General features: G+C 38.3%; 1 protein-coding gene and 1 long non-coding RNA gene across 4 annotated transcripts in view; both read right to left on the bottom strand.

Moving 5' to 3' along the window:
- The window catches only part of SHC3 (SHC adaptor protein 3), a 64,348-nt gene that overhangs the window by 27,023 nt on the left and 19,724 nt on the right, over window positions 1–17,601 (bottom strand). For all 3 annotated transcript variants that reach the window (XM_069777063.1, XM_069777062.1, XM_069777061.1), the window contains 2 exons: window positions 14,584–14,654; window positions 2,321–2,384 (listed from right to left, as the gene is read on the bottom strand). In XM_069777063.1, coding sequence (XP_069633164.1) covers window positions 2,321–2,384; window positions 14,584–14,654 — 135 coding nt within the window. The remainder of the gene's footprint in view (window positions 1–2,320; window positions 2,385–14,583; window positions 14,655–17,601) is intronic.
- On the bottom strand, window positions 6,934–10,453 carry LOC138683872 (uncharacterized). The gene is made up of 2 exons (XR_011323348.1): window positions 9,772–10,453; window positions 6,934–7,482 (listed from the first exon to the last, which is right to left on the bottom strand). It is a non-coding gene; the product is annotated as an uncharacterized lncRNA (long non-coding RNA).

The raw sequence follows: 17,601 nt of genomic DNA on the forward strand, positions 1-17,601 counted from the left end.
AACAGCTTCAACTCATGAAGAGAAATCTGTTGTTTGCTCTGCATCTACTGACCGCTCTACCCCCTTCCCACATGTAAAGCAGGACTCCAGTGATACTCATGGGATGCTCACAAAAGGGGATACACAGTGTCATTATGTTTGTAAACTTCTCAGCAGTACCTAAAAGCCCAGACCTAGGCTAAAACCTCTATATGCTGGGGTACAACATGCAGCTAAAGATTACTCCTAACTCAGAGAACAAGTACAAAGTGTTGCAATGTAATAAAGAGGATGTAATAATATTGATAACTTTTGTAGGCCTTTTACTAGATGTTAGAAGGTTTTGTAGCAATGCAAGTTATGCTGCCAAAGCAAAGTTTACAAACTTCTCACCTTTGACAGCTACAGGGAACCACACAGCTGCATGGCAGCAGCCTGATTCAGGTAACCACAGCCTGTAGAAAATCAGGCTGTGCAGCAATAACAGACCAAGTCCTTCCACTTGCTGTACTTGCACTGGTGAATATTTATGCTGGTCATTAGGATATAAAAGCAAAGCTGTGACTGGAGGCAGTGTTCTTCTGCCACTGTATTTGCATTTGTCCTAAGCTGCCTGCATGCTTGGAAAGCATTGTCCCTAGCAGGATGGAGACACTTGTGCTTCTTAACTCCTTTAAGCCTACATATATTCAGTTTTAACTTCTTTTCTTTCTGTTTAATTGATTAAAAACACACTACCTACATACTGCTCTTATGTAACATTTGGGCTGCAATATTTTAACTTTGTCATGTTACAGAGCTAGTACTTTATTAATTTCTATTTAAAACAAGCCCTTTTGAATATTCTTGCTTGCTTCTCTTCTTTCCTTAAACCTTTGTGATTCCCAGCTCATGCCTAACGATCACCTGCCCACAGCCTGGCTAAAGCATGAAAACTTGCCCTCAAGAAGTACATGTCATCTTAACCGAATTCATAAGCTACTAGTGGCAAAAACATGGTGAAAGTACAGGCTGGCAAAAGATACCTGCCTTTAACATTTATCTGAAATTCTGTTGCTGGGCAAATTTTGTTCTTAGCCAGTACACTTATTTTAAAAACACTATTTCTTTTCAATAGTTGATAAGCACCATTGCTTCTAAACCCAGTAATACAGCAAGGTGTCTCACTAGGCACCTGGGAGTCTGTTTAACCTCCGTTTCCAATGATACTTCGCATCATTTTGCTTTCCAAGGAAAAAGATATTTTCCACTTTACTTTCAAGTTTAAAAACAAAAGCCAGAGAACCTAGAAATGCCAATGAGATAAATTTGGTGGTAGTGGTGGGGAAATCACAACCTTAATTTCTGCAACAATTTCCGATTACTCTGTGACATATGTTGTCACATATGTCTTTTTTTTATCAAGGGAAGATTCTCCGTTGCAGACAAGTGGCATTTCATCCCATCCCTTTCTGCTGGGATCCTGCCTAGATGGTGGAGCAGCTGGGGAAGCAGGCAGACCTTTTCCTTCACCTGCCCTTCTTCTCCTGCACCCAACAACACATACAAGGGCTAGAATGAACTGCTTTCTGCGCTCCTTCCCTTAGAGTTAGCATTAAACCCCAGCTTTGCTAGCAGGCCCCTGGAAGAGCAGGCAGTGCAAGACTGTTGAGACCCATGAGTACAGGAGCCGAGCCAAGGCTTCCTCCACTCCTTGCCTGCAGATCCTAACTCCTACCACAAAAATAAGAATAAAGGCACAGTAATAACCCTGTCAGGCCAACACCCACTGGACCCACCATCAGTGCTGGCCACTGAGCATCGGCCACAGGTGATTATGGAAAGAGCATAGGAAACAGAGGATCAGCGGGTATGTTCTCTCCATTTCCAGAAATCAGGCATTTCCAAACTCATTAAATGTCACCAGTAGAGCTATACTCCAACAACAGATCTAATCACTTTCAAAACTACATGTATTTTTGGCTTCTGCAATAGCTTCCAGAACCTATTTCCACAATGTACTCATGCATTTTATGAAAAGGCATCCCTTTTTGCTTGTTTTAAGCCTTCTGCCTGCAATCTACAAGAGAAAGAAAAGGAAGAGGGGGTTTCTACAGTAGGAACATAAAGGCAAGCCACAATCTTTTTCTAGATGTACTCATACTTCTAGATGCCTATAAAAGCAGATCCTGACCAAAAGGGCAAGAAGCAACATACAGCGGGTGAAAACAACCAATACTTTAAATGATTAATGATCTGCAATTCTCAAAGCTGCTTTAAAGTCACCTGCCTGCTGTGCCTGGTCTCATCTGTGTTGAACTAAGAAAATACTGTCAACTGCACTACAAGAAAAGAAAAATACCTTTCGTTTCTTGAAGGCTCCTTTGGCACCAGGCATGGCTTCACAAACACGACTGATAGCTTCCCTGAAGAGACAGAAAAAAGCTTTATGGCAAATGTATGTGTGGATTTCTTCATTATACTCAAAATGCACTGGGAGAGAACAGCTTCATACCATATTTCTGTTCACAAGTAAGGATAGTTAGCAGGTCAGTTAGCTCTCTTCTCAAGGCTAAAACAGGTGCCATTCAAACTTAGATTATTTCAGCGTGAAGTAGAAGATAGTAAATAGTCGATGTTAGTATAAGGAAGAGTACCTTGAGAACTACAAAGGATAAAAATGTTTTCTCACACTATTAAAAAGACCTTTTCTTACTGTAAATTAGAATATATTTCTTAATACCTTCTTCCAAGTCTCATTTTTGTACCTTATTAAGCCATGAGGAATCTGATCATAACACTTGTCTTTAATCAACATTGCTTTACACCTTTTTTTAAAATGTGTCTTTTAATGTAAAGGGTAGTAACTACCATTTTTTCTCACTACTATACTATGCACTTTTCCAGTCAGAGCAAAACCACCTGGCTTTAGGTAATACCAGAATCCTAAAATATTCCTGGTAATATGCACATTGTATACAACACATGTGAAGTAAAAAAATTTAATTTATATTTGTTCAATATGATCTGAATAATCTATTTGTGGCCCTGTGTCATATATTGTAAGCAAAATTAATGCCATTAACATTTTGCTTCAGTTTTCTAATATTGCTTTCATTCTTCCCATCACACTTAAGTTGAATGAAGGAAATGCATGTTGAAAATGAATTTGAATTCATTCTCTCTCATAGGACAGTAACCGTATACTACAAAAACTCTTGAAATCATACTACTACAAACAAATTTTATAGATCCTTTCAGTATTTAACAACTTACTATCTGAATAGTCAGTCTGGTCAGTATTTAGAATTTGCTCCCATGCACACAGAGACCCTCCTGTGACCATTAGCTACACAGCTGTAACAGACCTGTCCTGTTGATACTGTAACACAGAACCCTTGCACAGATACCAGTAAAGACGGCTCCTAACCTGGTTTATCTGCTTTAAATATGGATTGAGACTAACAGCACATTATATTTAGACCTAAAAACATGCAAATAACATGTATTTTATGCAAAAAAATATACAGAATGGGAGACAATGAACCACAAGCTAAAGAACAGTCAAAATAATCAAAACCTAAAAACATCACCTTGATAAAAACATAAATTGTTTTAATTTTATGCCATGTGCAGGATGATATTTCAACTGTGCATGAGGTGAATTCACAGGATCAACAAGTGAGTCGGGAGAAAAATGTCATATACGTATCAGCATTTAACATATAATGGCTTAGTAAATGTCACTGATTTATCTGGTTGCAATCAGTAACAACTATATAGTTATGCCTTGGGTGCTTTTACCTAAGGCCCAATCCAAAGTTTGAATCACCTGAAAGAATTGTATTATTTATTATTTTTTGAGGGTGGATGGTTGCGGGGGTGGAACAGGCCTTGCAGCAGGTTTAAAGTCATGTCATTCTGAAGAAGCGTGAGATTTACAGCAAGAGATAGTCAAAAAAGCTTTCAGGCACACAATCCTTTCTTCAGGTCTAAAGGAGAGCTTGTTTGTTCCATAGCTTGTCTTTTTCTCTTTTTTGTTCCCCAACTACATCTGCTCATTTAATAAAATCACCTTTCGCTAAAAACCCTGCCTTGCATATGCCCTCAGACCATCACAGCCACAACCGCACTCCATTTCACAGTTCAGCACTTGCATTTAGTTCCCACATTTACCACAATGCTGCTTTGACTCCCAACAAGTGTTATAGTTAAAAGTAGCTACTAAATTTTCTTACAGAGCAAGTAAAAATCGGTTGGTTTAAAAGAGCAGCCCTGATGCATCTTAGAAATACAGCACAGCAAGCATCACACACAGTGATCATCACGATACTGAGACATAGGTTACTCCTGAAAATGTAATCAGGAAAAAGCAGTATTCTTCTTCTTCACCAAAAATGCTTTTCTTTGACTCAGGAAAAGCAAACAGACATGGTGTTATACAGAGCCATTCCCTCAGCCTTGTTACTGGGCTCAAGAAACCTGTGGTTTCCCATTTCTTTCTTGTACTGAACCAAATCCCTTGGAGGCAACGGGGTGGGAAGTCCAGGCCTGTGGCAGTCCTTGTCTCTTTCAGTTGAGACCCCTCATAGGTTTTGCCTCTCACAAAAGGGATTTGTGTTTCAGAGACACGAACTGTGAGGATAAATTCACCTCTAACTCCTTTCTCTTCCTGTTTGCCTCCACCACCTTGTCTCTCTAGCAGCAACATGGAGCAGGTAGGAAGAAAAGGGAATTTTTAGCCCACCGCACCTGGCAAAAAAAAACATTAATAAATTTGTTATTTTTCTGGTGCAGGGCTGGAATTTGTAGTGGTTTTGCTACTACCTCTTCTGCCAGCCAGCTCCTAGTAATCAGACATAAAGCATGTTATTTAATAGACCCATCTAACTCAAGGACCTTGTTGATCAAAACTGCCACTTGAGCGTAGGAGAGGAAATGCACCCGCTGAAAAGGCTGAAGCCCAGGGCTGAGAGCTGGCAAGGCTGCCTGCGTTGCTGTTTGTATGCCCTGCTTCGGCAGAGTGGGGAAAGAACCAAGCAGCTGAAAAGCTAGGATATACAACCTCTCCCTCAGTAACAAAATGCTGTAGATTTTCCAACTACCTGTCTTCCGTTTAGCAAAATATCTCAAGTGTTATTGAACTCGGTGTTTCTGAAGTCTGCAGCAAGACTGGAAGTGGGGGGAAGGACCTGAGAAAGGTGATGGCTTGTTGACATACGTGTCAGATGAGGCAGGACGTCTGAACTTGACAATTCTTTTAACTTTGGTTTTTTAAACTCTGTGAATACTAAATGTACTCAAGCAACTGCAGGGTTTAAGTTACCAATGCTTTTGGTGAAAATGTTGCGAACTTCAGAAAAGATATTCATAGAGCAATTCTGCCTAGGCAAGGTCAGAGTGACCTGGCAGCAACTCTTTTTGTACCTGCAACAAAAGGCACAGTTCTTTTCCCACCTGGGATTTAGGGAGTCTTAAAGAAGTACCTGATGAAAACAAGAAGAAAAAGGATGGTTGAATACCTGCCACCACACTGACGTGCACTTTTTCTGGGGGAAGGTTCCCGGATCTCTCTGTTCAGAATATTCTAGATCATTTTTGGAGGGGTCTTTACACAAATAGCCTGGTGATGCGGCAAAGACATCTAAAGACTTCTTTCTAGCTTGAATTGCCAGGCACACAGGGCAGATGTAAGCTTTTTTTTGCAGCAAATCAAGTTTGCAAATGCCTCTGCAGCACAACACCTGAGCCACAAATCAAGCCCAGAAATAGATACTGCTGCTAGGTTGAGAGTGCCATTTCCTGACTTGTGCGTGCAAATGCTTGTCTAAGGAAGGCAAAAGCAGAAGTTCTGGACATATCTGCACAGCTAAACAATTGCACAGAGTTGGAAAAGTTAGATGTGACTACATTTGCTTCCTTTCCAATAAGAAAGTTATTCGACACAGACACATATTACACCTTTCTAAGCCACACGCTGTTTCATTAGCCAGGCTCAGATAAATACCAGTGTAGAGTTATCTTGATCTCTTGTAAAATTAGCTACTGCACTGTCTGCAGTAGGGACCACATGCTGAGTTCCAAATCTGTCCAAGAGTATTTTCTGCTTTGCAGATGGTCATACTGTGGAGTCATTTTCTTGGCACAAAACATGTTGTGTATCTTGAATATAATTTCAGCACGCAAATGTATCCAGTGAAAAAATACCAACATGCATTTTCTGAGGCTGACCTATTCTGCTTTAAAGTGACTTGACACCTCTCTGAGATAGAAAAAAAGACATTTTACATTGTCATTTTGTTCCATTAAAAAGGCTAATGCCCTGATATTTTTCATAGCTTTAGTCATATTTTACTCTGACTGTTATATAAAGTAGCCCACTCAGGAAGCTCAAATCTGTTCCTCTATGAAACACCATCACATGAAAATACCCTCCCTTCTTGTGGTTTCAAAGATTTTTTTGGCTGTGATGCTAGGTTTTGTTGTTGCTGGTTTTAATTAATATGATTTAATTGATTAAAAAACAGAATTCTGGAACTCACATTTCAGGAAAATGACAGCACATACAAATTGCACAGATTTTCTCAACATATTTGGAAAAAGTATAGCCATCTCAAATATTGAGATGAGAAACTGTGACTAGTTTTTAGCCTGAAATGTTTTGTATGAGAAGACGTAAAACCTACCAATATTCTCTTGTTAATGTCTTCTAGTATCCTACAGTTCCCAAGTTCATCTTTGCCACGTCCAAAGCACAGGTTAAAAAAACAGACACCAAAAGATGGACTTTGTAAATGAAAGCATGACTGTCTAGAAGAATTGTACAGAAGGCTCCCAGTTATTTCTTAACAGTATTATAGTCCTGCTATTTTTTTTTAATAATTTATAAATCATTACCAAGTGTTGTACCAGTATTTGCTGAGGAGAAACAAAGTCTACACTGGATATAAAAATAAAAAAACCAGAGACCAAAAATACATTTTTAGAAATACATTTAATAATTGAAATATTATTGTTCATTTGCAAAACAGTCAAAATGTGCGTGTGCTGTCTGAAGTAGCACAGGGGATATTCGCTGGCTCTGAAGACTAAGCCAGTATATTACTGTTTACGGAATTTTAAACGTCAACTGGTAAATTGACCATGTCTGGAAAATGTAAGGCTGGAGAAGTAGCTGAGGAAAACAGAACATAGAGTATGGACAGGAAGGGGAGGCAACTGCGTGGCGTGGATGCACCTACTGCCACGAATTCAGAGTACCGTGCAGGGAGTACCCCTGCAGGGGAGCCCCCCCCCAGGAAGACAATGCCATTTGTCACACCAGCCTGACCAAAGCGAAGCCTGTCCTGACCGCACAAGTGACAGAAAGCCTGGAAGAAAAGGTTTGTGGAATAAGGCGACATCAGCAGATGTGGCACGCAAGCTGTTGTCACTCGTGGAGCAAGGAGATGATGATTCCTCCTTTTCTTCCCCTCCGCTCCTCCTTTTGTTTCTTGAAACGGAGTTTTTTCACATGTAGAAAATCTACAAGCAGAAAATGAAAGCAAGCTGGCCAACTTCATTTTTGGTTTACTGAATAAACTTTATACAGTATAAGAGTCGGCTTTGACAACTGTTAGACATAGAGTACCACATGCTATTAGATATGTAGTATGCAATCTATCCAATGGTTGTTATTCTTACGCTCCAGCAACTTCAGTATGAGACCTACATCAATCTGCTAACAGAAGTCAATGCACTTGAGAGGACTCTTTTGCTTTTACTGCCAAAGAAACTTTTCATCCATTGCTATGCTCAATGACAGCTCTGTTCTCAGTATTTATAGATCATCTAACTTTAAGGAATATTTGCAATTTCAGTACAATCTGTACCTTCTTTCATAACATGCAAGTAAGTTTCAGAAACTCTGTTTCATTCATCAGTAACAGAGAAATCTACCTGATCTTGATGATGACTTCTAATACAGTAGTCCTGAACAATGGTCTTATTTTTAGAAAAGTAGAGTGATTATCCAGTACCACATCTTGTTTAGATGCATCTCTTCACTCTGCATGCACAGACAGTCACATGTGTGCTTGGCAAAACTGGAGCTAACATACACATTTTTTCCTTACAGCTATTGCAAATGTATGCCCCAACAGGCAATGCCACAGAGGCATACAGCCGCTCCTCCACTGCTGAGAACACAGCCATATATATCTGCAGTTAACCATAACTTAGACTCTGACAATCTTGGTCCAAAATTTGGGGTACTTTTCAAAGAGGAAACCTCTTAAGATACTGGTTGCAGCTTTTATGAATATAAAATGGGGGTATAAAAAACCTTGGTGTTGAATGCACACCTACAAAAGCCTTCCTTCTGCACAACCCTCCATCTGTCAAGAACAAGGTCAATGATACCAAAAAACTAAAGAAAAATGTACTTGAAGGTTTAGATCTGTCAGATAGCTCAATCCTTTAACTTCTTTTGTGACCTTCAGGGTATTTTCCACTCAGCCTGGTCTCTAGCTGTTTATCCTAGTAGTGGTCAGGGAGATGGAGAGAGAGAAATGAAAACTGTCTTCTGTTGCTAAATCAGGATCATAGTAACCTCCAAACTCAGTCCAGCCTCAGGTCATTTACTACAGCATCTTCTCTCTCAAAGAGTAGCCCATAGCAGGTATTTCAAAGGAAGGCATAGGAAACCTTACAAAAGTAAAATGAAAAAATTCAGTCTAACGAATATTTTTCTGTAACCCCTAATTGGCTTCATGCCCAAAAAAGGACTTTGGAGATAGGTATCCTACAAAACCTCTTTTTTATTAGAGGGTTAAAGTTCTAACACTGCCCTTTTGAATAACACCATAAGATATATGACATTTTATAAATATACAAGCTGTATTTGCCAAAAAGGACCATCCAGTCGTGATGAACTGTCTGGACATAGGAAAGACACTCAAATTCCTTATTTTCTCTGTGTGATCAAGCGGCTAGGTGCTATTAGCAGAAGAACTTGAGAGCATCTCTGTTTCCAAGGTGCTAGGCAGTTGCTAACTTTGCATTGCGATTTGCATTTAAAACATGTCAAGACCACTCTGCCTTGGTCTTTCTGCTTCTGCAGAACCACGTGGAGTCACCAGCTTTCTGAAAACGCAGGGTACAGCCATACCTGTAACTGCTTCCCTGACCATTTGGCTTTCAACTCTCCACCTTCCCCTCCCCCTGAGAGGCTCTTTGCTTTCTCACAAAGGCAAGTGGAATGGGGAAGCTCAATTAACTACTCGCACTCAGGCTTTGCATTACCATATATTAGTTGAATTAATCCAAATACTAGCTAACATTTTCCCCACTAATACTACATTAAAGTGAAAGATTTCAATGTTAAGCATACAAAACCCTATTTATTCTAACCCGTTTCAGTGCTAATGATAGCTAAACTAGCAAATGTAAATTATTCTCTGACAGTATCAGGCACTATAGCTTTCATTGGCCCACTTAGAGGTGTGCTGTATGAATTATAAGGATGTCCCCACTCACTTTCGAGAATCCTGCTTCCTGCTGAACTGAGTAGTAGTCAGCACCTCATGCTTCCCAGAGCTTTGGCCCTGAAGTAACTGTGCACAAGGAAAGAGGATTCTTGTTCACACCCCTTCCTGCATACAGCTGTGTATCCGGATGGCGGTGTGGGTATGCGTGTTCTGCCATCCCCTAAGCACTACCCCACATCCAGAGCCCATACAGCAGAAAGCAGGGGTGAACCACACTCACCTCCCAAGCAAGAAAGCACATTAAGGAGGAGACTGAATACAGAATTCACTGCAGATAACACATTACCTATCCGCCTTCAAAAATCACAGGGGAAACATTCTTCCTTTTCAATGTCTTCCGTCCTTTTTTCAGTGATGCTTGCTGACAGTGAATTTCTGCAAAGAATACAGATGTGGTTGAAAGAAACACTACGTCAACTGAACTTCATTCATACTGTTTAGCACTGGACTCAAACCCAGCTCTAAAATCTGGATTTCCATCATCTCCCCTCCAGAAGCTTGGGATATTGACGTAAATGGATTTGGTTTTCAAGATTAATAAAGTTCAGGCCCCAGATCTGGAGAGGAATCTCTTTCAAATTGTTCAGCCCAACAGAGTTCATGGAGAGGATTGGGATCAGAGTCTGGATTCAGGTCCACTGCTGATACAAAGTATTTCAATCCTCTGATCTACTTGCTATTAACACAGCATGCAGTATAATGTTTTACTCAGCATGGGGAGGTGTGACTTTCTGAAGCTGCGTGCAGTAAACTGATTGCATTCAATAAAATACCAAGGAACATGCAGCCTTTTAGTCCAGACACTGCTGTAGGACAAACAGTGCATGCAACATTATTCTAATTCAAACCAGTGCATAACTATACTCATGCATACAACACAGTAGTGAAGACTCACTACACTATAACAGATTTAACAATAAGCACACAAACATACTATACGAACTGCAAATGCTGCACGTGTTGCAAAATAATTTTACCTGATTTATTTAATTTTTTTTAATAAACAGCCTGAGGGCACAAAGGGCCTGGCCACACAAGTTTAAGAGTGGCCCCTTTCTGTGACGATGATGGTAGGTTTCAGAAGAACTTAGGACCACTTGTCACCTGCAGTTAGCTCAGTAGTCTCGTCTGCTAGTCCTCCTGTTCCTCCACTACGTTGAAAATGAAATGCTTCTGTTCATCTTGCTGCCCAAGAAAGTGATCTTGACTTCACAAGTGTTACAAGAATTATCACTGGATAATTAATGATGCAATATGTGGATTCATCTGGCTTTTATTTATCATTACGCATAACTGCTGACCCTTGGCTTGCACATCCATTTATTTGCTCAAGAATTCACATGACATTACATTCATTACAGAAAAGAATAAATACAGTACAGCTGATTAATACTACTCTAGTTCTCCTACTTCTCCTGTAGTGAAAGAATCTTGAGACTTCAAATGTGTAATGATAAAGGGGGAAATCTGTTATAAATTGTACATAGCTGTTCATTTTTCCTCAAATCAGATCCAAAATTAGGTGAACAATACCTTTTGTCAGGCACTACCAAGATTGTTAAGATCTGATGAGGAGTATGACAAGTGAAAGTGCTTGCTCACTGCTTTCACATGAAGATAAATGTATTGCTGCAAGTTTTAGCATTTTAATTTACAGAAAGTGAAAAAGCAAACCAAAAACAAGTTATAGGCCAGGCACAACAGCGTTAGATGGCACAGGTTGATTTTTCGCATGACTGACAAGGAAGGAAAGACCACTGGCCAAACTGTTTACACTGGGGCTTCAATCCAGTTCCTGGAGTTGAAGTCACAGTTCTTCATTTGTCAGACTGGTCCATACATACACAATGATGTATATGCTTTCCTAATGTATTAATTATAACAGCTGTGATTTTCAAAGCCATGCAAAATATCTGGACAACTTTTCCTATTTACTTATTTAAAATGGGTGTCTAATTCACTAGATAACTGGAAATCTTAGCCCAATTTTTAAGTAAATTCTAAACGTTCACCCAAGAATTTAAGTGCCCTTTACAAGCACTAATTCATTTAATCACAGTTGTCTGTGACTGGGGCTAATGGTTTCTCCAAAATAACGCCCAAAGTTTGCAGCAGAGCCAGAGACTACACATCTCTTCCTCCCATGACTGAGCCGCAGAAGATTTTTCTTCTAGGAATTGGTGCTGCTCATCTTACTTTGGGGTTTTGTTCCTTCTCAAGGCTAGCAGAAAGGTAAAATGACATATGCAATAACTGGAAGACAGAAATAAGGCAAATGTAGGATTCCTAATGGCTGACTTCCTATGTTTGAGCTCTGCAATGTGGAGAAAAAGCAAAGGTAAGAAAGCACACAGGGACAGGGATGTGATGCAGCGCTAGAAAGGAAGTAAGTGCTTTGTATGTGTCAAGCACAATGTGTGTTTATTAGGAAGAGATGCATCCAGACTTCCACACTAAATCAGGTAACTTGGCTCATCTTTTCTGTTTTTAATCATACTTAGTAAATACCACATAATACCAGAAGTCATACTGGCCCAAGACAGATCACTTTCTCCTATGAGTGGTTTTGCAAGGTCTTGGAAAAAATAACAGATTAAACAGGTGTGAAGCATGCAGTAGGATCAATTTATAAAGTTACGGGTTAGAAAGGGATCAGAGCTGCCTTGACATGTGTTTCTCCAGTTGTGGGAAACAGCACAGAGAAGTTTACACAGCCCCACGCACAGAGAAGCTTTACTGCAGCTGTGGTTCTAGGCTCCTCAGCTGGAGCAGGCACAGTTAACATTACTAGATCTACAGACCCAAGTCTCAGTCACACTCCATCACCAGCCATGACTTTACATGGACAGTTTTCTTACTGGTGGCAGGCTGCAGAGAAATCAGCAATGGACAAACCTAAATATAAATGTATGACATAGTAGACATAAATGTAACTTTCAGGTGCTTTTATTTTATTTGTAATCAAAGGGCTGCACAGACCATTTGGTGCCGGGTGTCTTCTTAAAAGGGAATTGGTGCCTGTAATATCAGAACATCAGCCTTATTAATTCAGTGCATACCTTAAGGCCTATGTTACGTTTCTTAATGCACACAAGCAAGTTAATCAGCAAATGTGAATTTTAATAATTCCTTAATAACATTTTCTTAATAAAGAATAGGCTTGTATGTGAAATGCTACCTGTCAAAACGTGTGGGTACTTAAAACTTAAGACATGAGGATTTTTAGAGCCAGATAAGTTAATGAAATGCAGATTAAGATGCTAGATCCTGATTCAAAAATCACCTAAAGACTCCTACTTTCAAAAAAGTTTTAGATCAGGAACTTCATGATCAGAATGATGAGTCTTCATTGGTTTATGATAAACAGTAAATTGCAAATGCAAAATAACAAGCAAAACAGGAAGATACAGCTTCCTCCTTGAAAAAATATCATGTGCTCTAGATGTGGTCAGAGGAAGATGAGCCAAGAAAATGCCCACCAAGTAGTCAAATATGCTATAACTTCAACAGAAAAAAAATATAATCCCAAGTCTGTTTCACAGTAAAAGCCAAGATTCACTTTTGTATTGAAAGAACTATATATAGATAAAGATACTTTGTTTGTGCAGACCATATTGCTTTAGATCAGCAAACATGCCTAAGTATTAATGGCAGAATTGTGCCTTTAAGCTAGGTAATAATAAAAGTGTAACACTGTTCCAATGAAGACATGTAGTGAAAGAGACCGTGCAGAAAAATAAAGCCAAATTCAGTTCACCTTCAGGTATAGAATACAAAAACAATAACTTATCACAACTGTTTCATAAGCCAGTATGATTTAACTTCCAAGTGGTAAACACAAATGTGCCACCTGCATTAGAACTACAAGCCTTCTTAGACATTTCAAAAGGTCACGGCTGCAAATACCACAGAAATGTACACGACGAGTTTAGAAAAGTACAGTAGTAAAATTCTCAGATGTCTCCATAGTCCACATTGCCTAAAAACCTGAATTCTGTTATTTACGTGTCCTTGTGCTTTTACACCCCTCATCAATGCAGTATCTTGACAAATTAATGATTAACATTTTGTGAGGATTTACGGGCTTCAATTCAAAGCTGCTATATGCAAGTGTAACTCAAAGTCAATGCATATAGACCATACAATCGGCATCCAAGTGTAAAAATAAGTAATTTTTCTCATTTAATAAAAGAAATACTTAGCGCTCTATGGTATGACAAATGGTTTATGATAGACCATCAGCAACTGTAAGACACCTCAAAGAGGTGAAATGCAAGCACTGTATCCAGTCATACCACTTTATGTGTGTTCCTTTGGAAAGGATTACTTCACTATTTCAATGACAGAATTTGAAAACATGGTCTCCAGTTGCTAGAAGATGTCAGTGCTACAGTCCTCTGAAATCAATGAGCTCAGCTTTTGAAGTGAAAATGCTTGCAAAACACTATTTCCTATAGTTCTCAGAAAATACTCTTCTAGAAAAAAAATTATTCATGGACACTTCTTAGGACAGTGCCATACTTATGTAGCTCTTGCAAAAATACTGTGACAGGTTTAAAAGAATTGTAATAAGAACCTAATACAAGCTTCTTACATACAGTCTGGAAAAGACAACATTCTTTCATTTGTCTCTGGTACCATTGTGGTGATATATTTTCATTTATATCCTTTGTACAGCCAGTTTGTAATCTGACATCTTTTCATAAGAAATTACTACAAAAACCTATAAAAATGCTGCTCCAAACCAGCTCCCTAGATTAATTTTGACAAATTGTAGATTTTAAGCATATTGTAATTCTCAGTGGCTTAAATGTCATGAGATTGGTACCAAGATAAGTGCCTTATTTGGCATAACAAACAGGCAAAAATTTTCTAAAGCAATTCCTGGCACATCAAAAGACCATGAAGAAAATATTCCTTAAGCCGTGTTGGAGCTATATTAATACCAGCTGAGAGATTTACCTTAAAAGCAAAATTAAAAGGTGGACATTGGTATCCAAAAATTATTTACTACGTGCTTTGCCATCTTCTTGGCCCTTCCACTGTGGGGACACTATTCAGAAGTTACTTTAAAAAACATACTTTCACAAAGTCTTACCTTGCAATCTGTGTTCTAGTACTGAAGTCAAGAGATCTCATTGAGCGTAAGACTTCTATGCACCCCAAGTACTGTAAGGAAAAAGAAACAGTTGGAAAAGATATTATAATTTTTCTTGAGTTCTGGGAGAAAATGCAGCTAATCATTAAAAGGCATTGTACAATTCTTATTGTTACATTTGATTTATCCTATGTGTCAGGTAGGTTTTTATGATTATGTTCTTGTATGTCACAGATTTATTCCATAAACATTTTATTTCATTTAAGACTCAAGTTTGGTTCAACATATCTTTTTACATTTAATCTAATCACTGTAATACACCTAGTTCATAATGTGTTGATGTACTTTTTAATTTTCCTCTATCTTAATTGTTCCATTTTAGATATAAAGCTAAACAAAGTAAAAAATAGTATTATTGAAAAAGGAAGTGTGGTAAAGCAAATTCATCTAGCACTGATCAGCATGAAAATCTTATTTAAGAGGGAGAGAACTAAGCCTCATTAGAACAAAAAAGGTAAATTATAGCAGGGCGAGATGAAAAAAGCACCAGCAATCCAAAGAGGATTCTTTAATAACCAGCTCGGGGATAGATGGGATTTAGTATTTTCATTAATGACACTACTATAAAGATATAGGAAAATGCTAACAAAATATACTAATAACCCATGCTGGGAGATGGCTTCAACAGGGTCATTCAAGAGAGGAATGACATGAAGATTAGCTAGTAACTAGGAAAAGACTGGACTTATTGACCCAGATTTCTGCCCTGCATCTCTATGAAAAAAAGGGAGTACCATTAGAAAATATGTTAAAATATAACAGTATCTATCACAGGATTGAGAAAAACTCAGGTGAATCTTCTAGACTTGCTTCCAAAAGTGGGCATAATTTACAGGTGCTAAAGCCTACATGCAGCTACAGCTCTTGTCAGATAATTGGATAGTGGCTTTGTAGAAACTGACTCATGACTGGCATATCCCATGGCAGTATCTTGCATGTAGGTTAAGTATTCAACCACATACCTGACTTTTGAAAGTCAGGGGAAACAGGGATGAGTCTTTACATAATGAGCCCGATAATGCTATTCTAGTATTGTGGGTTTATATCAGCTTTTATATCAGTCTTATATCAGCTATTATATCTATTCTCAGATACAGATACATAATGCAATCTATTTGGGTATGAAACTGGTGCAAAAAATAAGTGAGGCCACCATTTTGTGTCTGTTTGGGGATTTTATTTATACTGAAAAAATGGTCTTTTAATTAGAGAATTATTACACCAGTAACTGTACTATCTAGAGTTTCAGCAATGCTTTTTCTATAGAAACGTGCATGTGACAAACTGTTTACAAGCCAAGGGAGTATCTAGTTTGTTTTCACATGTCCATGATTTTTTAATTTATTGCTATCAAATGTTTTGAAGTCATTACAACACTGAACAAAATAAACTAGAATATCAGGTGACTCCTATTCATTAAATTGCTGAAACCTGGATTATAATAGCCCACAGTTTCTGGGAAGGGTTGATTTCCTAGAATTTTTTAGAAATCTCCTGCAATCTTATATATTTGAAAAGCTTGTAAAATCCTCACGGAAAATGACTTCTCTATAGAGATCCTGGCATATGAAGCTTTCAAGCTAAGGGTCATACTCTCAAGCTGTTTAGATTATCATCACTCCTCTGTCACTGCAAAATCAGGTAACCCTCATATCTTATTAGAAGTAGATTCCTATTTTACATATACTTCTGCCTGAGTACTTAAAGCATCTAGAACAAGATTTTCATGCTCTGATGCAGGAAGTTGAGCCATTAACTCTATTTTTAAGTATCTCAGAGGGTGATTTGATTTGCTTGGGGATGAAGTTCGTTAAACATCAATTGAGATAATCAGCTGAAGTCAGTTAACTTATGCCAATATACAGCAATGAAAGATGTTTTGCTGTACTCTTTTTGTGTCATTTTGTTTTAGTTGTAGGATGCTTTTATAGATAAATTTTTCCAAATATTTATTTCATATGAGATATTTTTATAATTAAATAAGCTGTAAATGGTGTAACTGTTCAAAGGTACCCCTGTGATTTTTTGTTACTGGAATACTTGGTTTTCATTATTTCATCAACCTGTTCATTTAGACCACTCAATACTAAAACACTCTTGGATTGCACTTGTTCTTTCTCCTATCTACACTTGCCACAACTCTTTTAAAGCGAAGTAGTTGTACAAGTTTGAGAACCAGATCCAACATTTTAGAAGCAAACTCTGGAAGGTAGTTTGACAAGTACATGCAGGCGTGCAAATAAATACACAAACACATGTGCACACAAGTCACTGTCAAAATAAACACACAAATAATTAGACAAATACCCATAAACATACTTAGAATGCGTGCATTTAGACTCCTTTCAGTCATACTACCTGATCTGCATCAACAAAAGTAGAGACAAAACCAGACTGAAGGAAGGTCAGATGGAAAAATTACCCTGTACTTGTTTTATGTATAGCACAGAGACAGTTGAACACAACATAGTAAGGTTTGCAGTATTCCTGACTGATCAAGGCAAAGATGGCAACTGATTTTCTGGGATAAAAGATGTGAACACTTAATCACCACGGCATGTTTGCAAGTAATGAAATTACTATAAAAACTGACATTCAAAAGGTCCAAAGGCCAACTACAGGGACATATAACTCACCTACTTCTATGCTTCAATTATTCCCCAAGACCAACATTGCTCTCTAAAAATATCCATTTGAAGTACATCCTGACAAGGATCCACAGAAAGGAGACATACAACCAAGATAGCAAGTAAATAAATTATTCATTTATTTCAACAAATAAATATCCTGATTAAAAAGAAATGCTATCTTTTGCTTTAGGCATTCTATGAAACATTTAAAATATAGTTATAAAACAGTCTACTTCTAAAAAAGCTCCTCTTCACCCAGCACTTAATGTATATTCTAACCAATCATCTACTGCGCGCTGTGATACTTATGAGCTCCCACTACCATCCT

The sequence above is a fragment of the Haliaeetus albicilla genome, chromosome Z (assembly GCF_947461875.1).
Source record: "Haliaeetus albicilla chromosome Z, bHalAlb1.1, whole genome shotgun sequence".
In the NCBI taxonomy this organism is placed as follows: Eukaryota; Metazoa; Chordata; class Aves; order Accipitriformes; family Accipitridae; genus Haliaeetus; species Haliaeetus albicilla.